The sequence below is a fragment of the Hemitrygon akajei genome, chromosome 29 (genome assembly GCF_048418815.1).
Source record: "Hemitrygon akajei chromosome 29, sHemAka1.3, whole genome shotgun sequence".
Classification (NCBI taxonomy): domain Eukaryota; kingdom Metazoa; phylum Chordata; class Chondrichthyes; order Myliobatiformes; family Dasyatidae; genus Hemitrygon; species Hemitrygon akajei.
The window spans coordinates 43,694,129-43,718,833 of NC_133152.1; the positions used below are offsets into that span (position 1 = coordinate 43,694,129).

The following is a 24,705-nucleotide window of genomic DNA, read 5'->3' on the forward strand; positions in this document are numbered from 1 at the left end:
GGCAGTATCTATTAAGAGGAACAAGAGTTGAAGTTTCAGACCGAGGCCCTTCATCAGGACTCATGAAGGGTCTGAATCCTGATGAAGGATCTTGGCCTAAAATGTTAAGATTGGGAAACAATGGTGATTTGAAATGAAATAGAAAATGCCAGGGGAACTGAACAGGCCAGTTACCATTTCTGTTCGGTGATCTTTTGATGCAGATTAATCAGTAACATAAAAATTGATCACTTTTTAAAATATATTTGTTCATGGAATACAGACTTCACTAGCAGTATCTATATTTATTGCCCATTCTTACATACTCCTGAACTTGAATGTTTTACTCAAAATGCTTCAGAGAGCATGCAGAAATTAGGTTTATATTACCGATAGTTGTTGTGAAGTTTGTTGTTTTGAGCAATACATAAAATATACTATCAATTATAAGAAATATATGTATTTATTTATTTATTACACAAGTAGTGCAAAAATAGTGAGGCAAACTGACTTGCGTAATTTGTGTTTCTTGACCATTAGTCCAGTCTTCTCAATATCAGTCAAGTATCAATAATAAATTATGGCAAAGGTTCAATTTAATGTCAGAGAAATATATACAATATACATCCTGAAATGCTTTTTCTTCGCAAAACATCCACAAAAACAGAGAAGTACCCCAAAGAATGAATGACAGTTAGACGTGAGAATCCCAAAGTCCCTCCCCCTAGCTCCCACCTCCTGTGTGTAAGTGGCGGCTAGCAACAAACCCTCTTCCCCCCACTGGCAAAACCAAAAGTGCACCCGTTACCAAGCACAAGCATGAGCTAAGTGATAGCAAAGACACAGACCTTGCAGTTACCCCAAAGACTATCGCAATTCATCTGCCATTCAGCAACCCACAACTTCTCCCTCTCTCTAGTAAGGGAGAGGGAGGTGTCCCCCATTTTCACAGCGAGCGAGAGATATAACAACAACCCGCTGGTTTACAATGTTAAAAAGTCTGTTTCATCGCTTTTTATGAGCTCTGTGCCCAAAGATCGCAAAAGATCTCGCGTCTTTGGGCCCACAGCGAAAGATTTTCCAGCCTCCCTGATGACACTCAAGTCCCTTACCTTGACGCCGACCTTCGATCCGCCCGCCTCCAGAGCCCTGAGATCTTAGGCTTCCAAACAATAGGCCATTTCTCGGGCTTACCCCTTGGCGTGCCGAACAACAGCCGGTCTTGAAACCCCGAGAACGGGTCCCATTCCCATAAAGAACCAAAGTCAGCATGTAACTCCAGGTCAGGGTCCTCAAAAGAATGCTGAAAGGGAAAAACAAAGATATTAAAGATGGAAGCAAAGGAGTTGCCTTTTAGTACCATCTTAACTCCGCCTTCATCTCGGACAATTGAGGTGGCTGTGATGTTGCTGCTCATTGATTGGAAAGAAGCTGTTGCAAACTTAGTGCCTCATTTCATGTAGGATAAGCTTCAGATTGCATCTTCTGTGTGATTATGACTGCCTGTTTCCACTTTCATAACGCAGCCAGATTTAGCCTGCATGACTGTGTAAATCCACAATGTATTTTAGACTCGACGAATAAAGCTACCTGGTTGACCCCTATTTTCCTAGCAGACTTGAGATCAGTTGGATACATGGTAGTACAGTGGTTCGTGTGATGCAGTTACAGTGCCAGCAACCCAGGTTAGGTTCTGCTGCTCTCTGTTAAGAGTTTGTACATTCTCATCACCGTGATGACATGGATTTCCTTCAGGTGCTCCAGTTTCTTCCTATATTCTGTAGACCTAGGGGTTAGCAGGTTAATTGGATCATTGGGCTAAAATGGCTTGTTACTTAGGAAAATTTGAAGACACAGTAGCATAACAGCCAGAGTAACGCAATTACAGCACCAGCAACTCTGATTCAGTTCCACTGCTCTCCGTAAGGAGTTTGTTCTTTCTCCCCATGACCATTTGGGTTTTCTCTGAGGGCTTCAATTTCCTCTCACATTCCAAAGACGTGCGGGTCAGTAGGTTAATTGGCCATAGGTGTAATTGGGAAGCACTGGCTTATTGTGCCAGAAGAGCCTGTTAATGTGCTGTGCCTCTAAATAAAAATAAGTTGCACCTTAATATGTACTTCATTTGCAAGAGGTTTGAATATTTGCCCTGATGGGGCAGTGTCACATTGTGTTTGATAATATATATTTGAAATGCCTATTGCTGTTATGCTGCAATATAAATATCAGTTACAACACAGGGACACGAGTCAGCAACAGGGGCCATCACAGCGCATTGCTGCAGCTGGTGGAGCTGCTGATTCACGCTTCTAGCAATCTGAACTCAATCCCAGTCCTCACTGGTGAGTGTGTGGACTCTAGATGTTCTCTGTGACCCGTGAGTTTCCTCTGAGTGCTCTGCTTTCCTCCAACAACTCAAAGATGTGCGGTTACTGCTTTACAGTGACAGCGATCATCAATCGGGGTTCAAATCCCCCTTTATGTGTGAGGATTTTGTATGTTCTCCTTGTGACAACCGAGGTTTCTTCCTGGTGCTCTGGTTTCCTCACACACCCCGAAGACTTGAGGGCTAGAGTTAGTAAGTTGTGGGCATGCTAGGTTGGCGCCAGTTGCTTGGTGATATTTGTGGGCTCCCCCCAGCACAATCCTCTTTGATTTGATACAAATGGTGTATTTCACTAAATGTTTCGATGTTTCAATTTACATGTGACAAATAAACCTAATCTTAATTTTAACTGGGCGCAGTGAATTGTCCCTAATGTGTAACAATGGAAAATCTAGGGAGAAGTTTGTGGGAATTGGGGAGAATAAAATAGGATTAGCATAAATTTGCCTTCCTAATTGCTTGCTGTACTGTATATTGAGCTTCTGCATTTCAGAATGATCCATCATGATCTCGTTGAGAATCATTTAGTTTTTTCTCGGTAATTAATAAAAACATTTTTTTCTGATACTGAAATGAATAATCCCACATGTGCCTGCATGCTCAACCCATCCATATCCCTTTCCAGATTCATTGCATCTTTCTCACAGCTCATATTTCCAACTAGCTTTGCATGTCCAAGAGAACGTTACTCCCTGTCATCATGTCTAGGCCGTTAATATAGATTATGATCAGCTGACAGTCCATTACTGATTCCTGTTGCACCACATTCGTAACGGCCTGATAATTTGAACAAGATTGGTTTATTCCTGTTTTCCGTCCTTTACCCACTCCTCTGTCCATGCTAATGTATTACCTCCAACCCACACAAATGCTTATCTTGTGTACAACATTTTATGTGGTACCTTATCAAATGTCTTTTTAAAATCCAGATACACCACATCCTCTACTTTCCCATTTCACTACCCTGGTAGTTACATGCTCAAAGAAACACTGTTACATTTGCCAAGCACAGGTTACTTTTTGTAAAACTATGTTAGTTATTGCTGAATGTTATCATGATTATTCTAAGTACCCCGTTTCTTCATCCATAATAACTGATGCTGGCATTTCCCCACTAAAACTATTATTAGGTTAACTGATCTTCTAGCTGCCTGTTTGCTCTCTCTCCCTCTGTGTCTTTCATTTGCAGCCTAAAATAGGTGTTAGCTTTCTCAGCACAACATAGGTTTTCCTTGTCAGAACTATTTATTAAATAAACACTTCCTCCAGCTACACAAGTATAATAAACATTCATGCTACCCATTTTCTGAATGCATGCAATTGATCCACTAGAACACTTGCCAAACAACACTCATGGAAGGGAAAGCGGGAAGTCAGATTAACATTTCAGATGAACAATCTTTCGTCAGAACTGTATAATGGAAGAAATGCCTTTTGGTAGGTAATAACACTTGGTATTTTACATCACACATTTTATCTCTATAACGATGTGGTTAAACTGAGTATGTCTGCTATGGCTGTATTTGTAAGTATTTAATGAAAATAAATAGTTCTGAAAATATTGTCACTGAAGTGGTATCCATTCATGTTGAGGCTTTTTAGTCGTTTCTGAGCTTTGCTGCTTCTTGCTAAAGAATATTTTGGGATATTTAAATGCTACTTTCCTTCATTGTGGCATCAGTTAACAGGCCTTAAGGATTTCTTCCAGGCAATCCTATGACAAAATGCTTCTAAAATATGCAACACTGAGTTAAGTAAGGATGATTAGTTTTATGTGAACCTGCCAAGATCGTGAGAGATGCAGATCAAATCGGTCTGGATTATGTTTGACGACACCAGCAGCTGCCAGAGGATAGTCTGCCAGACTGTAATATTCACTGGAAACTTGACTACCCTAGTGGATCATTAAAATTAATGAAAAGATCAGACTTCTATAAACACTGCTTGGCACAGCCATTTTAAATCTGATTCCAATGAATGTGCACCTAATCACTAAAAACTGGACATCACTTAAAATTTTATACTGATTCTTGTTGTGATGTGTCCCTGCATTTATTTGAGAATTGGAGCTTTAAAAAAAACTGATAGAATTGTGAGCAGTTTTGGGCCCCCTATTAAGGAAGGATGTGCTGTCATTGGAGCTGGTCCAGAGGAGGTTTACAGGAATGATCCCAGCAACGAAAGGGTTAATACGAGGATTTGATAGTTCTGGGTGTGTACTCACTGGACTTCAGAAGAATGAGGGTAGTTTCATTGAAACTCAAGAAATATTGAAAGGTCTGGATAGAGTGGGCATGGAGAGGATGTTTCCAATAATGGGAGAGTCTAGGATCAGTGGGCATAGCCTCAGAATAGGATGTCCTTTCGGACAGAGATGAGGGGAAGTTTCTTTAGCTAGTGAGTGTTGAATCTGTGAAATCCATTACCACGGATGGCCTTGGGGGATGGGGGACAAGTCATTGGGTGTAGTTAAAGCGGAGGCTGATAGGATCTTGATTAATAAGGGCATCAAAGATTGTGGTGAGAAAGCAGGAGATTGGGGTTGAGAGGAATAATAAATCAGCCATGATGGAATGGCAGAGTAGACTTGATTTGCTCAATGGCTTAAATCTGCTCCTTTGTCTTATAGCCATAGAGCCATCGAATGCTACAGCACAGAACCATGACCTTCAGCCATCGAGTCTGTGTCAAAATATTAATCTGCCCAGTCCCATCAGTTTGCACCCGGATCATAGCCCTCCATACTTCTCCCATCCATTGTACCTCTCCAAATTTCTTGTAAATATTGAAATTAACTCTGCATCTACCACTTGTGTTGGCAGCTCGTACCACACTCTCAGTACCCTCATAGTGAAGATGTACCTCTTAAACAATTCGCCTTTCATCCTGAACCCATGACCTCTAGTTGTCATCTCACCCAACCTCAGCGGGGGAAAAGGAAGCTCTTTGCATTTACCCTATCTATACCCCTCATAATTTTGTATCTCTTTCAAATCTCCCCTCAATCTAGGGAATAAAGTGCTAACTTATTCAAACTTCCCCTGTAACTCAGGTCCTCAAGTCTTATAAATTTGAGCAACACACACAAAATGCTGGAGGAACTCAGCAGTTGGTGTTTTGGGCCAAAACATTGACAGTACTCTTTTCCATAGATGCTGCCTGGCCGGCTGAGATCCTCCAGCATTTTGTGTGTGTTGCTCAGATTTCCAGCATCTGCAGATTTTCTCTGGTTTGATCCTTGTAAAATTTCTCTGCACACTTTCAATCTTATTTACAAGTAGGTAACCAAATCTGGACACAATCTTCTAAATTAGTTCTCACCAATGTCTTGTACAATTTCACCTTAACATCCTAACTCTTGTACTCAGTACATTTATTTATGGAGGCCAATATGCCAAAAGCTTTCTTTATGACCGTTATCACTCTGTGATGCTACTTTCAAGGAATTATGGATCTGTATTCTCAGACCCCTTTTCTACCGCACTCCTCATTCCCCTGCCACTCACCATGTAAGACCTACCCTGATTGGTCCTCCCAAGATGCAACACTTCACACTTGTCTCTATCAAATTCCATCTGACATTTTTCAGCCCATTTCTCCAGCTGGTCCAGATCCCACTGCAAGCTTTGATAGTCTTCTTTGCTGTCTTCTATAGCCCCAGATCTTGGTACCATCTGCAGATTTGCTGATCCAGTTTCTCAAATTATCCAGGTCCTTGATATAGATGACAAACTATAATGGACCCAACACTGCTCCCTATGACACAATGATTCACAGGCCTCCAGTAAGAGAGGCAACTATCTACAACCACAATGGCTTCTTTCACAAAGCCAATATTTAATGCTATCTATTACCTCATCTTGAATGCCAAGTGACTGATCCTTCCTGATCATTCCCATACAATTGTCAAAGGCCTTGCTAACATCCATGTAGACAACATTTACTGACTTGCCTTCTCAGCTTTCCTGGTAACTTTCTCAAAGAATCTCTTAAAGATTGGTTAGATCTGACTTAATATGCACAAAGCTAGGTTGACTATCCCCAGTCAGTCCCTGTCTATCCAAATACTCATATATCCAGTGCCTTAGAATACCTTCCAATAACTTTTCCATGACTGATGTCAGTCTCACTGACCTATAATTTCCTGGCTGACACTTAGAACCTTTCTTAAACAATGGAACAACATTAGCTCTCTTCCAAACCTTCAGCACCTCACCTGTGGCTAAGGATGATTAAATATCAAAGCTAGGGAAATTGCAATTTCTGCACTTTCCTCCCACAGGGTCCAAGGGAACACAATCGTCAAGTCCTGGTGATTTATCCACCCTAATTTGTCTCAGGACAGCAAACACCTCTTCCTCTGTAATCTGTGTAGGGTCTATGACCTCACTGCTGCATTGCTTTACCTCTATAGATTCTGTGTCCATCTTCTGAGTAAATACAGATGCAAACAATCCACTTAAAATCTCTCATCTCTTTTCACTCCATGCATCAATGACCAGTCTGATCTTACAGAGGACCAATTTTGTCCCTTGCTATTCTTTTGCTCTTAATACTGTTTATTTGTAGACCCCCTTGGGATTCTGCTTCACCTTGTCTGGTAGAGTAACCTCATGTCTTTTAACCTTCGTTTTCCTTGTGTGTTCTCTTGCATGTCTTGTACACCTCAAGTATGTAATTTGTTCCTTTTATGTGCCTCCTTGTTTTCTTAACCAGGGCCTCAATATCTCTTGAGAACTAAGTTTCCCTAAACTTGTTATCCTTGCCTTTTATTCTGACAGGAACATGCAAACTCTCAAAATTTCACTTTTGATGGTCTCCCTCTTACGGCGTACACCTTTGCCAGAAAACAACCTGTTCAGATCCACAATTGCCAGATCCTTTCTGATGCATCAAAATTGTCCTTTCTCCAATTTAGAATCTCAACTCAAGGACCAGACCTATCCTTTTCCATAATTACCTTGAAACTAATGGAATTATGATCACTAGGTGCAATGTGTCCCCTTATACAAACTTGTGTCCCTTGCCCTGTCTCACTCCCTAATAGGAGATCCAGAATCTATCTCTCTCTAGTTGGGACTTCTATGTACTGATTAAGGAAACTTCCTGAACACATTTTACAAACTCTTTCCCTTCCAGCCCTTTGGAGTCCCAGTTAATATGGGGAAAGTTAAAAATCACTTAATATCACAACCTTGTGTTTCTTGCAACAGACCATGATCTCTCTACAAATTTGCACCTCTAAATCCCATGGACTGTTGGTTGGTCTGTAATGTAATCCCATTAAAGTCATTTCTTTCTAATTCCTCAGTTCTACCATAAAACCTCACTGGATGAGTTCTCCAGTCTGTCCTGACTAACCCTGCCGTGATATTTTCCCTGTTTAGTAAAGTTACCCCTCCCCCCCTTAATCATTCTCACTATCACGCTAAAACAACAGAACCCCAGAGCATTGAACTGGCAGTCCTACTCTTCCTGCAACCAATACTTACTAATGGCTACAACATTATAATTCCGTGTGCTGATCCTTGCCTTAAGCTTATCCGCCTTTTCTAATACTCCTTGCATTGAAATATAAGCAGCTCAGAACATTAGTCCCACCATACTTGACCTTTTGATTCCTGACTTTGTATGTAGGCTTGACAGCATTTTTTTTCACAACCACACTTCTTTGTTCTAGTGATCTGGTTTCCATCCCCCTGCAACTCTAGTCTCTCTCCAGTTTAGGTGAAACCGTCTCTTCTTTACAGGCCCCACCTTTCCTGGAAGAGAGCCCAATGATCCAAAAATTAGAAGCTCCCTCTCCTGCACTATCTTCTTAGTCACATGTTACATTGTCTGATTTTCCTATTTCTGGCCTCATTTGCATGTGGTACAGCAATCGAGATCACAACACTGTCCTTAACTTTGCGCCTAACTTTTTGAACTCACTTTGTAAGACCTCATCATCCATCCCACCTATGTTATTGGTATCAGCGTGAACTATGACCTTTGACTGCTCACCCTTCCATTTGAGAATGCTGTGGACTCAATCAGAGATGTCCCAGATCTTGTTACCCGGGAGGCAGCAATCCATCTGGGAATCTCATTCTTGATCACAGAGCCACCTTTTTGTTCTCTTAACTAATGAATCCCCTATCACTGCAGCTTACCTCTTCATCTCCCCCCCCCCCCCCCCAACCCACCTTCTCTCCTGAGCCAGACTCGGTGCCAGCTTTTCTCTGCTAGGTCATTCTTGGGGTGTTCTGGGGTTCATTTCTGGCACTGCCTTGTCTGTAAGGAGTGTGTATGTTCTGTCTGAGACCGCATGGGTTTCCTCTGGGTGCTCCGGTTTCCTCCCACAGTTCAAAGACGTACTAGTTAATTGGCCATTGTAAATTGTCCTGTGATTAGGTCAGTGTTAAATAGGTGGGTTGCTGGACAGTGCAGCTCGTTGGGCAGAAAGGGCCTTTCCTGCGGTGTATTTCAAAATAAAAAATAAAAAAAACTAAAGATAAAGGACATATGTTTATGGTGAGAGGGGAAAGATTTATAAGGCACCTCAGGGGTAAGTTTTTCACATGGAGGCTTTTGGGTATATGGAACAAACCGTCAGGGAAAGTGGCAGAGGTGGGTACAATAACAACATAAAATTATTTTTTATGGATTGGAATCCATGTTCTCTTGCATGCATTGTGCTCCAGTTGCATTGTTTTCATTTTGTAAGTCAAAGATTAAAGTGTTGTACAGTTTGATCACTTTCTGCATTTAGCATTCCCTATAAGAGTAAACTTGGTTTGAGAGATACAGCTGGATCCAAAATGAACATTGCTGAAAATACTCTCATCAATTTGGAATTGGTGTTTTCCCTTTGTTTTGTAACATTCTAGTGGCCTAACATAGCCATAGAAAACGAAGAAAGGCTTTTTGATAACACAGCATTGAGTGTCCTGAAATATTTTAAAAAGCGAAGGGTGTTTTATAATTACATGCGACCATGGAAAAAGAAAATGATTTTATTGATCAAAACTATGAACTCTGGAGGAATACATCAAGGTATCTTCATGCATCCATATCCAATAAAGTACACTTTTATTCATCTTAGTATATTTTGGATATGGATTTAGTGCCAGTGCATATTGAAATACTTAAAATACATAATGAAATTATTTTCAGTGTTTGGATACGCATGAGATAGTTTTATTTAATCCTTGTAACAAGTGTTGTGTTAATCTGCTGTAGTCTTACAAGATATGAAGTTACAGAAGACTTAAGACAATGGAATCTGGAGTAGATCTGGTTCCTCTAGCAGTTTATTTTGTATAGGATACCTAAATAGTTTCATAGCTTTCGGCATCGTATCGGAACGTGCTTAACTTTGGGAAGCATTACAGATTATGTTTACAAGATTCTATAGCTGTTAAAAATCCAGAGTAACATGCACACAGCACTGGAGGAGCTCAACAGGTCAGACATCATCTATGGAGGGGAATAAAGTGTTAATGTTTTGGGCTGAGACCCTTTATCAGGATCCACGACAGGTCTTGGGCCGAAATATTGACTCTTTATTCTTTTCCGTAGATGCTGCCTGACTTACTGAGTCCTTCCACCATTTTGCTTTTGTGTGTGTGTGTGTTGCAGAGTATATTTCTGACTATATTTTTTGATATTTTGAAATGGAATTTATGAAGTTAATTTGTTAAACCAGAAACATTTTGCAGATTAGCTTCATAGTCCATGCCATTTAAAGCAATTTCACCAAAAGTTATTGTTTAATCAGTGTAATCTGTGTTTTGCAACCCAAGCAGGAATTTAAATGTGTCAATCTTGCTGTTGAATTAATATATTGTATTTTGCACATTCATAAGTAACCAAAGTTGTGCTGTCCTCAGTATTTGATTTTTATTCTGGAAAATGCTGGTTTCCATGGAATTGCATTCAAGCAAAGAATGGACTTTTAAGGAATTGAAGGCAGGGTGATGAAGAATAAAATTTGGAGGGAAGAAATTAGATCAGTAAAATATCTTGGTATTGTGTTATACAAATATAACTGCTGTCTTCCTCTTTTTTTTGGAGGAAACTAATTTATTCAAAATCTAGTTAACTTTATTTAGCAACGTGATTATTCAGCTGGGAAGGACTTTTTAAAAACTCAGCAGAGGAATTTTCATTCAGATTTGTAAAAAAAAAGCATAGAAATGATTGTGTAATAGTGAGTTTCACAAGGACACAAGACAGGATTAATTAAAGTGGAGTTTGAAGGTTCTTGAGTAAAGTCCTCAAAGGTTAATGGGAGAATGTAGAAGAATGGGGTTGAGAGGGATACCATAAAGAATCCAAAGGTTGTTTAAAATGAGAGAAAGTCAACATGATTTGAGAGGAATGTGTATATTTCAAAAACAAAGGATAAGAACAAATGTAAAAAATCATTGTATTTCAGTCAGAGGGGTGAACCTATGGAATAGTTGTAGTGAGAATTTAAAAATGTGCACCACACTTAACAAATTAAAAAAATTATTAAAATAATTTAATGAACAAATATAAAATACATGATTTAAAATGAATGGGAGTAATGTAAATGAATGATACTTGGAATTGGATTTTGTGTTAAAAGATTATGAAATTTTTTGTTTTGATGTGAAGATTGATGCCAAATAGGTTTTTGTAAAAGTAAGAGGAGTAGGCGTTATAAGCTGTAGCTTCAGCTTACACCCTTTCGGTCTGTTTTAAAGATTTTTATTATTGTATTTTGTCTTATGAAGTTACGATTGAATGGTACAGCAGTTTCAGTGGACTGAATGGCCCAGTTCTGCTCCTATGTCTTATGGAATAGTCTTTTAGCCCTTTAAGCCTGTCTCACCATTTAATGACCACGGCTGATCTATGTTGGCCTCAGCTCCTCCTCCTTGCTTTTTCTCTATATCCCTCTACTCCTTGATCTATCAAGTCATTTATCTACCTCCAGTTAAGCCTCCCTACCTGCAGAGGCAGAGAATTCCCAAGATTCACCACCTGCAAGAAGCAATCTCACAATACCTCTGTTTTAACTGTCCCCTTATCTTATAGTTATAACCCTTTATCAAGAATTAGGAATTGTATGTACAGAATTATACATGATCTACTACGTTTGATCTGAAAACTTCTGATTCAGTTTTGAGATAGCAGACATCTAACTCTGTACTTAACATGAACATATAAGAACATGATCTTGTCTGAATTAGGTGGAAAGACTTTATTTATGTACTGCCTTATTACATCTTCTAAAGATCAGAAATACTTCACATTGAATTAATTATATTGGAAATAAGAACTAATTGATCAACTAATTGATCTAATTTTGTTGGTGGTTGTTTGAGGGAATGTTACCATGGGATTTTTAAAATTCACTGTCATAAGTCATGTTTAACTTGCCTTCTAGAATATGGCACTTCTGATAATGTGATGCACTCTTTATTTTTCAAATGGTCAAGTCCTGGAATTACAGTCGGACCTCCTTATCTGCGGGTTCCGCATGCACAGATTCAACCAACTGCGGATTGGGAAAACCCGGAAGTTCTCTCTTCAGCACTTGTTGTTTGAGCATGTACAGACTTTTTTCTTGTCACTATTCCCTAAACAATAGAATATAACAACTATTAACATAGCACTTACAGTGTATTGGGTATTATAAGTAATCCAGAGATGATTTAAAGTATACGGGAAGATGTGCATCGGTTACCGCGGATCGGGAATCGAAAACAAAAGGAAGTTCTCTAAGTCAGAACAGGAACATCCGGTATTATTTAGCGCCAGTTAGTCAAATGTTTGTCTCAGTATATAGTATATATTTTACCTTTCTATGCATATAAAACACTTAAGAAAAATATGTATTTCAATAATTAAACCACTGCGTTGCTTAGTAATAATTGTAGCTTTCATCGGGGCAGGGCCTTCACATGCTCCATTATTCTCATTTTATCCTTTAAAATTGTTCCGATCGTTGACTGATTGTAGCCTAACACTTTTCCAATGACCGATGGCGTTTCACCTCTTTCCGATTGCTTTATTATTTCCACTTTCTTTTCAATCGTGATCGTTTTCCGTCAATGGAACAGAAACACTGTGGGCGGCGGGTCCTGAGCTCCGCCGGGTCCTAAAGTCCACCAACTTGAGCATCTGCGTTTTTTGGTATCTGCAGGGGGTCCCAGAACCAGTCCCCTGTGGATAAGGAGGCCCGACTGTACTTGAACCCATTGCCTACCAAGTTAAATAAAAATGTTACCAACTGGTAAATGATTTCTCAGCACTGAGTATTATTGAAACTAAAATACTATTTCCACCACCCATTTAGTGTGAGATGGACTGCCAGAGATGGTATTTTAGCCTGGATAGAAATAGTAAGAATGTCAGTAAAACAATTAATACATACATCAATGATGTGATTTGTCACATTAGGAATGTAGTCCTGCAGAAGGTTGTCACACTGGAGTATTGGAGTACAGCATTTGCCTTTTATTCTGTTGAGTTTTAATCTTTGTTAGTATTGAAGGAGAAAGATGTGATGCATTTATCAGTACAGAGGAAGGGAGAGGCAGCCTGTCTCTTGGGGTATCATTGTAACCTGTCTCTTGGGGTATCTGATCTGCCACTTCCTTGTGGTTGATACTTTGAAAAGTGATACTTTGAGGTGAAATGGAAACTGCTAATTTACATGTTTTGAAGATATAGTGTGACCAAGGTCCATCTTATCTTTTGTAGCCTTTCCATTCCTTTCGATTGTGCCTCATTTTCATAGACATTGTACTTGGCTGTGTATACAGTGGTAATTGCGTTGTGGACAAAGTTTTGTAATCCGCTTTTCCTTTTGTTTTTTTTCTAGCCGTTCCTAACATTTTGGGGTTATTGGAGTGGCTGGATTTTTTCTGGAGTTGAGCATCAAATTCAGAAGACTGAAGCCCAGGCTTACTGTCTACCTTTCACGGAGGCCAAGCCGTGAGAGGACAGAGGAAGGAACGTGGCGAATCATGACAGCAGATAAAGAGAGAGATCGTGATCGGGACAAGGAGAGAGAGAGAAGAGATAAACGAGAGAGTGAACATTCCAGGCCACGGCGCAGTTGTACTTTAGAAGGAGGTGCCAAAAATTATGCAGAAAGTGACCACACAGAAGATGAAGACAATGACAAGGATAGTGCTACAAATGAGGAGTCTGGTAAAAAATCCAAAATAAAGAAACCACCTAAAAAGAAATCACGTTATGAGAGAGCAGAGACTGGAGATATAACTTCATTTGTTACAGAGGATGATGTTGTCTACAGGCCTGGAGGCAAGTAGTATTTCATGATTGATTTTCTGTATGGTATTTAAAAAGACATTAATAAATGCCAAGATTACAGGGGTAGTTGTGTCAATGGGTTCAAATTACAAAATAAATTTTGAATGATCCATCTTTAGTCATTTGAATCTCTGAAGTTAATGATAAGCCTTTGAAAGTCAATGTGATGTAGCTCTTTTCCTTTATTAAGAGCTGTAATGATGACGTTGCCTTGTGTAGTTACAGGTAGTAATGATTTTGCCATAGGAGTAATGATTGACTTAATTACTTGCAATTGAGTCAATTGTTTTGAAGTTTGGATCTCAGAAAACTTTGTGGTATGTAAAGGTAATTTCAGTTATTTTTTTTCATTTAGCATTCTTAAAGTGGAATGCTGTAAATTGTCATCTACCACTCTCTCCAGTCTATCATGAACTGTTACCATGTACATTACCACGTTTTCTGCTCACCTGCTGAAGAATTAAGATGTTAAGCTTGTTTAATGTCATGTCATTTACAAGTGTAAAGGAGAATAAAGTAATTGTTATGCTGGATCCAATGCAGCACAAAAAAAATCACAAGATAAAGGACACAGTAATAAAAAAACTATAAATACATAAGATAACTGATATACATTGACTGTGTATACATAAAGTGATGTTAAGCACAGGAGTGTCTGTACATGAAGTCCCTGACAGGAAATGATAAAAGAAGTGGTGGTAGGGGGTGTAGTGGAATGGGTTAGTGGTGGTGGAGTGTTGATAGGCCAAAAACAGATACTGCTTGGGGAAAGTAAATTTTTGAGTCTAGTGGTCCTGGCATGGATGCTACATAGCCTCCACCCCAATGACAGCAGGGCAAACAGTCCATGAGCAGTTTCAGTGAGATCCTTTGTGATAATGTTGACCTTTTGCTGGCACCTTTCTGATTATATGTCCTTGATAGTGGGTAGGCTGGTGCTGGTGATGCGATGGGGAGTTTTGACTACCTGTTGTAGAGCAGACGGCCACATTCAGAGTTTCAGAACTTTTACTTGCACTCATGGTGTTACTTCCTGATTCTGAATCATGTCAAGAGGATTGATGTTTCTTTTGTTTGAAATTAATTTCTTTTGATAGATTTACTGTAATCTAATGTCTCTGCATACATTTCTCTCTTTCCTTTTACACTTTTGGCAACATAGTTTTAAATTTACTACGACTCTGCTGGAGGCTGAAGAAGATAACCTGCACTGGGGTTATGTGTGTGTGCTTGGGTGGGAGGGAGGAACGGGGCTTGCTTTGCTGTTATTTTTGTTCAGTGGAACATTGTGGACATGCTCTGTTACTGCTGTAATGTGTGTGGCGACCTTTGCAGAATGGCCCAGCACACTGTTAACACAAGTGATGTATTTCACTGAATGTTTTAATGTGCACATGAATAATAAACTTGAATCTTAAATCTTAACTCTTGAAAAGGTATGTTACCTTTTTTCATAGTTTGTTTGGAAATTTATTCCCACGCATTATTAGCTCCTTCGAGTCAGGTAGTTGTACAAGGCAAAATTGAAGTCAGAATTCATGAAAGAAATTGTGCAGTTGAGACAGTACAGTTTAAATACAAGGTGAACTTCCTTGAACTCCCAGAACAAACTTGATTAATTCTGTTCACTGGCTTGAAATTTATATTTTCCCCACTATTGAGCTGTGGATCTCTGCGTAAATATCAACATGCTGTGGATTCACATCAATGGCATCAAGGAATCAAATTTATTGGAGTATCTATTTTTATCCAGTTTAATGCTTCCAAAGATACTTTCTTGTGATGGGAAAGGCTAGGATGTACCCTTTACTGGCACTTGTATTTTTCCATTTTTAATAAGACGTAAGCCTCTGATTTGGTTTTGGGACGTGTCATAGCTGAGCATAATTTAGTTTGCACCCTTCATTGAGAAGCATTAGCTAGAGATCAGGTGTGATTTGGTAGAGGTGGTACTGCCTGATTTAGCACTCAGACATTGAGGCTTTCTGCAGACTTCCTGCTGCTTCCAGGTCTTAATTAAAAAAAAAGATGATGATACTCAAGTCCTGATGAAGAGTCTCAACCTGAAATGTTGGTTGTTTATTCCTCTCCATAGGTGTTGCCTGATCTGCTGAGTTCCTGCAGCATTTTGTGTGTGTTATGACACTCAAGTTAATTTTGAGGAACGAGTTTTTAATTGCGATGAGTAATTATGTTCCAGACAATGTTTTCTTATCTATAGTTCTCAAATATTTTCATTGAAATGTACTGTAATCATATGCTCCTGGTTTTTACCTCTTTAGTACAGGCTATGACTTCTAATCGACAGCACTGACTTTTTTTTTTGCATTGCTCTGAAACTCTTTCTTTGTTGCTGTTTGAAAACTTTAAACACAAAGTTAAGTCTCGAAATAGTATTTAGTTTCCTAGTACACTTTTCCATTAGATTGCATACTTCAATTTTGAAAGTGTCTCAATCAGTATGAGTGGTATAAATAGCATAAGTGCAAGCAGGTTTTTTCCACTGAGGTTGTGCGAGAGTAGAGCTGCAGGTCATTGGTTAAAGGTGAAAGGTGTCATATTTAAGGGGAATCTGATGGGCAGTTACTTCACCCAGAGGGTGGTGCGAATGCGGAATGAGATGCGAGTGGAAGGGGTAGATGAGGATTTGATTATAACATTTAAGAGAAGTTTGGATAAATACACGAATGGGAGGGGTATGGATAGCAATAGTCCAGGTGTGGGTCAGTGGAAGTAGGCGGAATTAGTTTGGCGAAGATGAGATGGGCTGCAGGGCCTGTTTCTGTGCTGTAGTACTTTATGGCCTGAACTGAAAAAGCTTCTGCTGAAAGGTCGTTGATGAGAAATATTAACCTTGTGTTCCTCCACAGATTCTGCCTGACCTGCTGACTATTTCCAGCACTTGTAGTTTGAATTTGAGAAACCTTGTTGACTGCAAGTGGTTAAAGTGATAGACTTCAGCAAAGCTATATGTTGTTAATTGTAATGGTGTCTTGCTGTGTGCCCTGTTGCTGTTTCAAAGCTGGCTATTATAAACACCACTTTGAAATAGTTATTTCCATTGCACAATGACATACACCAACAGGCATTAATGGTGATCACAGATTGCTGTCAATAACAGTAATTCGAATTCCCAAGACAAAATGGAAAACTCAAAGCTGGTTTACTGCATTTATGCAATTGTGAAAACAATGGAATCCTTGCTGTTGTTATGTGATACCTGTCAGTCTGCAATTTATGTTACAGAGTAGGTGTCATTAGAAGAGATTTATATACCTCTGTAGCTGGTTTGATTCACTCTGATTTTGATCCACAGTGCTGCAAATACCACTGCCATCCCATTTATTTTCAGTCATCATTTCCCTTCAGATTTAACATGATTAACTGCAGAGATGTTCAAATGTCAATGATAGTTTTCAGCAAATGTATGAATGAGAGTTTAGAGTAAAGCTATATGTTTCAAGAGGCTTTATGACAATAGAGCTATAAACAAAGAAACAATTCTTAGTGCTCTACCAATTTGCTTAGTGGAATAGATAGATAGATAGATAAACTTTGGAGGTGTTGGCAGCAGAAAGGTCATGTTGAGTTGATACCACGCGGCATTTTGTTTTGCTTTTACTTAATTATTGCCTGAAATCTGGTTATTGTTGATATGAATGAATGGCTTTCAACTTGCTGTCAAGCCATTTTAATTCCTATACACCTTGACTTCATTTGCCCAGATATGAGTGTGTGGAACACTTCAATACATTTGAGGCAACAAGCCATGTGGTATATTGCTGTTTGGCTTTGGTCAGTGGTGAGAAGGTGCAAAAAAATACCAAATTGCTGCAACTAGATACCTTCACCAAACATGTTGTAGTGTCATGTGCCGCTAAGTTCTTCATGGCACATGAACTGATCTCTGCCTAATTTGGCCTTCCATTTGGTTTCTAAATGGTATTGGCAATAGAAATGCTTTTGTAAAGAAATCATTATCAAAAGGCTTAAAGAATCCCACAAACCAAAGCTTGACGAGATAACTTCCAGATAATCTATTGACTTCCGACCAGTGGATGTTGCAGTCTGATGTAATTGGTGTTTGTGAAAATACTTGCTTCCTCTGCCATTTCATAGCAGTACTGGGTTTGATAACAATTTGAAAATCCAGAAACTGATTAGTCATAAAGTAAGGGTATTCGTGGAGCTATCACAATATCTCAAGGGGAGGAAAAAATTAGATTTACCAATATGTGAAGGCCAGAGAGGGGGGAAATACTGGCTAGAAAAGTGCAGGAACTCCAGTAACTAGCTAGCAAGCACAATGGATGTGGTGCTTCATATTATTAAGACCGTCTATTTTACGGAAAGCAAAGAGCAAAAGAAAGCACATAATTAACTGTTGAGAAGAGAATTTTGGCGATCTTCTCAAGCAAGACTGTCTTTGAGATAAATGTTTTTGACATCATTCCATAACGCACTTGATGATCTATCAGGCCATTCAGCAGCTGACAGAGAAGGCACAATTCCTGATGATAATAAAACACTGTGGAGAAATACTGCTGAAATGAATTTATAATCTCATTACCCTCATCTGGGAAGAGTAGCACATCCCAGGGGACTTAAGCAATTTTGTGGTAATTACTCTGTGACAGAGAGCAGCAAGATACCATTGTCAGGCATTTTAAGGATTCTGCTGAACTCCCTTGCCATACTGCTTGAAGAGGTACAATGGATATGATCTTCACAGCTTGATTATCCACTGCATGTGATCTTTTTCAACCTCAAAACTCTTTTAATAAAAAGGAATTATAGAAAATTATTCTCAAATTTGGCTCTCCTTAGAACTTTATTCTCATTCTCCATTAACAACACAACACCATCATCCTAACCAGTGGATTCATTAGTAAGCCATACTAGGGCTGAGCAAGGGGATCTCATTGCATTATAAACAGAACGGATTCTACACGTGCTGAAAATCCAGAGTAACACATATAAAAGCTAGAGAAACTCAGGGGGTCAGCTAGCATCAAAGGAAAGAGATAATCAATGTTTTGGGATGAAACCTGGTGAAGGGACTGGGCTTGAAATACTGACTGCTCATTCGCTTCCATAGATACTTCCTGACCCACTGAGTACATCCATCTTTTTGTCTATGTAATCATTGTTTTTGCCTTTGTTTACATTTCTTTGCTGCAGTACTGCATCCTGTCTCCAATGTACTGTACCCTGGATCTTCATCTCCATTCCAGAAGAAAGATTGTTACCACATTGGTTGTTAAGTATGCTGATGATGCTTGTCAGAAGGTGGACCTTACAACAACATCCATCATCAAGAATCCCCACTATCCAGGTCATGTTCTCTTCTTGCTGCTGCCATCAGGAAGGAGGTACTGGAGTCTCAGGACCCATACCACCAGGTTGAGGAAGAGTTATTACCCTTCAACTACCAGGCTCCTGAACTAGTGTGGATAACTTCACTTACCTTAACTCTGAACTGATTCCACAACCTATGGACTCAATTTCAGACTCCACAACTCATGCCTCAGTATTATTTATTTACTTTGATAATCAAATTACTTTGAAGTTTGAAGAATCCTAAGCATCTGGAATAGTGCTCTACCTGTGTCAGAACACTATTCTCTGCCAGTCAAGATCCATGAGAGGAAGAAAAAAACATAAATTGCTTTCTCAATCTCTTGGCAAAACTGTACAATAATGACATAGTTAACTTCCACCTGCAGTGCATCACCATAGCCTTTGGCTAACTGAGAAGGGAGGGGAAAGTATTTGAAGATCAAAAATCTTCCTCCCTGTGCTCCTGGTAATCTCTGCTGTGGTGGAACTCAGTCTAGAGTGTATGTTGAAAGAAACTGGGGTTGGACATACAAATAGTGTGATGTCCCAGAACCAGTTGAGGGTAGTTGGAGCTTTGATACTGGGGATGTTGACCTGGTTGGCTCATATCATCCAGAGTGGTCATGCTATGTTGGCACTCGAATGTGTGGTGACACTTAAGACTGCCTGCAGCACACCCTCAGGTGTGTTGTTTGTTAATGCTAGTACATTTTTCACTGTATGTTTTGATGTACACATGATAAACTTGAATCTTGAATAAGCATTTTACCTTAAGTTCCATAAAGATTAATTATTTCCAGGAAGATGGAAAAGATATTTTGAAGATGTTCTCAAAGCCTCTATGGGAAAGAAAGTTCATTCCCTCTGACTTGTGACTTCTCAAAGTGGAAGAGGAATATCTAGAAAGGCACTGAATGCTTTCAGTCTCTTCAACGAGAGTATGTGGAGGTCATGCACTTGGAGACAAAGGAGCTCACAACATCCGTATAAAGCCTATCACCTACTCCATCATGCACTGTCAGCCCTGGCCATTGTAGTGTCTGGAGATCCATGATATTACTTTTCAACAAGCTTAGATTACAAAGAACTGGAGTGGAAGCAAGTCACCTATGACCATGAGAACTGTTGATCCATTTATAGTTATTTTTTAAGGCTAGCTACATTGTAACAGCTGTCCTTGGTGATCCCTCTCAAGGTTTCTGTTCAGAGATGTCTTATTCAAGAGGGAGGTTTGCAGTAAAACTCTTAAGAAATTGCCGACCTTCTATATAATGCTGTCAGTTGGCTTTGCAGACTGGCATTAATATGTGTGTGTGGAAAAACTGCTAAAGTCATGTTACTCCACTGTTTGTCAAGCAAGGTGCTTTTCATTTATCAACTCAAATGATATTGCCCATAAGGCCTAAAGTTTGCATTATACAGATAAGAAGATGATTGATTTAGAACAATATAAGTAATATTTGATTATCATAATAATATTAGCCGCTAGGTGAAGAAGGCAAAAATTTTACTTGTTCCAGTTGACAATGAAATCAAAGTTCTAAGTAAATTTATAATCAAAGTATGTAGATGTCACCATAGGAAACTTTGAGATTCATTACCTTGCAGCCATTTACAGGAAAATAAAGAAGCACTATGGAATTTATGAAAACTATACATAAACAAATACAGGCAAGCTGACAGTATAAAATTGACAATAATGGCTTATTATTGAATAACCAATGAATCTTTCATTACATTGCCAACTGGCTGACTGTTCAGACCATTTCATGGGTTAATATCTATACATATTATTGACTAGTAAAGATATGATTTGTTAAACTGAATTCATTGTCTGAAACAAAGATTGTATCCTGGTATATCTAGTATATGCCAGTTTATAAACAATTCCATTTGAGTCACCTCAATCTCAAGAAGCAGGATGACCTTACAAGGAAAGCTGTAATCTTGTCACTTTCATTCACTCAAATGCCTCAATAAATTATTATTGTCAAGCCTAGCAGGAATGCTTACCCAGGAGAAAAAAAATCAAAATCTGGATACTGACATTTTTAACATGAAGTGTACCAATTATATGTCACAATTTCATCACTTCCAGAAAAGCTGTCTGTTGCTACCGAAGCATTTGTTTTGTATGGCTAACATGTTCTTCCTTCATCTATCACATTGAGCGACTAATTATTCCCTTTGAAGAACAAACTGAACATGGAAAGGATTTTATGGTGCTCAGATCATTTCTCAGATCTGTAGGCTGCAAAGGGGATGAATTTTGTGAGATGCAAGATGGTCTAATCTTTGTAAATTTCCAATTAGAGCTTGTTTGTAAATTATATATTTTTGTGGATCTGGACTGATTAACTGGCTGAACATAGGATATTAGCACACTACTGCACAGAAACAGGCCATTCAGCCCATCTATCCATGCCAAACTATTATTCTTCCTAATCATATCAACCTGTACCTGGATCTTAGCCCTCCACATTGCTCCCATCCATGTACTTATCCAAACTATTTTGAATGTTAGAATTGAACCAGTATCCACCATTCCCACTGGCAGCTCATTCCACGCCCTCACCACTCGCTGGAAGTTGGAAATGGGATCAGACATAGTGTAAAATTATCAAGAAACATCCTCATTTCTGACCTTGGGGCAAAAGGATGATGAAGATGGTTGCACTTTACTATGTTGCAGCTATACCGGAGCAGTTGGCTAGATCTGTACCTGGTTCAAGATTCCAGGACATAAGGACCAAAGATGAGATGTTGCCTGGTTTCTTGGCTTAGCTGCACACAGTTTTCTTGGCCACTTCTTAATGGAAGGTGGATTGAATTGAGTTGGCTAAATCTAGTTTTGTTTGGGGGGGGGGGAATCTCTGGAGGAAGCCGAGTTGGGCCATCACTCTGGGACTTCTACCTGAACACAGTTGTGAATGCAACTGTGTTGTCGTTAGCAGTCATGTTGAGTTTTGTGAATGCTGGAGGTTTTCTTGCAGCTTTCTCCACTCTTTAAAGACAAAGTTATCCAGCACCATTTTGAACTAAGTATGGCAGGACTGCAGAGCATATATTGGATCCATTGTTTGTGAGATTGTTTTTTTCAATCTGCTGCATTTTTTGTTGTTTATTATTTTACTAATGGCACAATTTAATTACTGTTTATGTGTCCTGCTACCTAATTTATCTAGCACTGATTGACATTGTTTGAATAAATTGAGTTCAGTTTAATCAAATTAGTTTAACTTTACTTGTGAATAGATATAGAGGGATGTGATAGCAATAGGCTTTAGATTTTAAACTCTGTGTGGGTAGATTCGCACATGGGTTCAGAAACAGTGAGATAATCTAGAAAGGAAAAGATTGTTTCTTCAACATAAACGCGTAAGATTCTGCAGATGCTGGAAACCCAGAGTAACACACAAAATGCTGGGAGGACCTCAGCAGGTCAGGAAGGATCTGTGGAAAGAAATGAACGAAGCCCTTCATTGGAACTGGAAAGGAAGGGAGAAGAAACCAGAATAAGAAGGTGGTGGGGGGAGGGGATGGAGTGCAAGCTGGAAGGTGATAGGTGAAGCCAGGTAGGTGGGGGAATGAAGTCAGAGGTTGGGAGGTGATAGGTGGATAAACAATTTTAATTTATAATTAGGCTGTTGGCTTGGATACCGTATTGTAAAATAAATGTGAAACAAGATGTAAAATGGTTGAAATCCCACTGTGAATGAATTGTCTGCCCTTGTGACAGAAGCTTTCATTTTATTTTAACTAAAGTAAACCAAGTAATGAAGAATGACCGAAATGTTTTTTGTTAAAGACTAAGTAAATGCGTTATTCTAATAATTAGCTAATGTGTGCATGAATTGAGCTTTTCATTCGCCTGGACCAATTTCATTGTAAAGTTCTGCTGTATTGTCTCTGGAGCATTTAAAATAGAACTCCTTTTTGGCTCCAACCTCCTTCAATTGTCTCTGCCATCTGAACTACAAAATTAGAGCATATTGGCATATTAATGTTCTTGTCCTCTTCAGTTCAGCCCACCAAACTACTTATATATCAAAATACTGCTCTGAAAATATTTAATCGCATAACTTAGATAAAATACCACCGAGCTGTACAAGATGTCATACAATGCAATGCCGTAAACAACATTCTTGTTTAGCTTTGTTCACTGCATTTTGTAATTTAGGGTTTGGATGAAGTCTGCTCTGTAGTTAAGATACCCCAGAGGTTAACATAATGAAACTATTCTTCAGTGTAGCTAATGTGGTATTTAAGTATGTCATGCTCACATTTTTATTTTAGTAATAATACAAGCCTACGCAGAAGATTTCTTCTGTGCAAACCATTTCTGTGATTATTGAGTGATGCTATTTTGTTGAACAGGACTGGTTCTTTTATGTTATTAGTTTAGGTTCGAGTGGTACAATCTGAATACAATGAAAGAACAAATTTCTGGATTTATAATTGGTTTATGTAATTTTATCTTGCCAATCTGCACTCACCAGTTCTGAAGCCAGCTTCAATTTGTGTGTGCTCCTTAAACTCTACTTAACTATACCACGTGGGAATTGATTTCAGTGTGTCAAAAAAAATTAGCTTTTAGTCAGGTTTAAAGTAGCTAGCGTCCCAAGGGGAAAGAAAAGTCAAGCCATTAACAAAGTCCTTCCATTAACTTTATTTTCTATAGATGTGGCATTTATTCTCAGTCTTTGTCTCATGATTGTTCTGATGGGCACATGCTGACCATAAGAGACAGGAGCAGAATTTGGCCCATCAATTCTGCTCCACAATAGAGTCATAGAGTAGAGGGTGGAGAAAACCATGGATATGGCGGGCTATGGGCCACCACGCCTATGACTATTTACAATTGAGGAAGGTTAAGGTAGATGTATGTTGGTGGAAATTTGGATCCCCCTCATTGAATGTCTATTGACTTGGTATCCTGTACTAAAACTGCTTGCTGTCCGTTTCTGTGTGTGTGTGGCTGCTGTGGTTTCCTTTCAGAAAGGTTGTAGAGGATGCTATCAGCAAGAAAATTAACAACTTTTGATGCTATTTGCTGAATTATTCAGACTGATGAGAAGCAGGCCTTCTTTGGCATGAGGTGCTTCTTTATTAGACTAAATGGGGAAATTAAGTGCTGGCTGCTGATCAGTTGACAGATCTCTTGCTTTAGCATCAGAAAGTTTATCAGTTCAAATTCCATTCTGGGGATATGAGCAGAAATGTCTTGGCCCAAATTTCCAGTGCGGTGCTGAAGACGTGCTGGTTTCTGGAAGAGGTGTTAAACCAAGTCCTGTCAGCTGTGAAATGGATATAAAAAATGTTGCTTAACTATTCTGAGAGAAAAGCAGGGTTCTATGTGTGACTCAAACAAGACAACTGAAAGAAAATGTATACACAGGTCCTAATAAAGGGTCTCAGCCTGAAATGTTGACTCTTTATTCCATAAAAGAAAGAAATGATTGTGTAATTATCAAATTGCTGTTTCTGCAAGCCTACTTTTGGCAGGGCGGCTGCTATAGAGACTACAGTTTAGATGCAATTGGTGTTAATCTCTTTGGGGTGTCCTGAGGTTTGAATTTGTGGCACGTTAGCATTACGGTTAGCATAACACTTCAATTCGGTTGTGATCAGTGTTCAATTCCCACCACTGCCTGCAAGGAATTTGTACTTTCTTCTTGTGACCTCATGGGCTTCATCCCAGTACTCTA

General features: G+C 39.1%; 1 protein-coding gene across 3 annotated transcripts in view; it reads left to right on the forward strand.

The window, feature by feature from the left end:
* rerea (arginine-glutamic acid dipeptide (RE) repeats a) overlaps positions 1-24,705 on the forward strand; it is a 615,654-nt gene that overhangs the window by 158,008 nt on the left and 432,941 nt on the right. For all 3 annotated transcript variants that reach the window (XM_073032278.1, XM_073032279.1, XM_073032280.1), the window contains exon 2: positions 13,203-13,648. In XM_073032278.1, coding sequence (XP_072888379.1) covers positions 13,348-13,648 — 301 coding nt within the window. In that variant the 5' untranslated portion in view covers positions 13,203-13,347. The remainder of the gene's footprint in view (positions 1-13,202; positions 13,649-24,705) is intronic.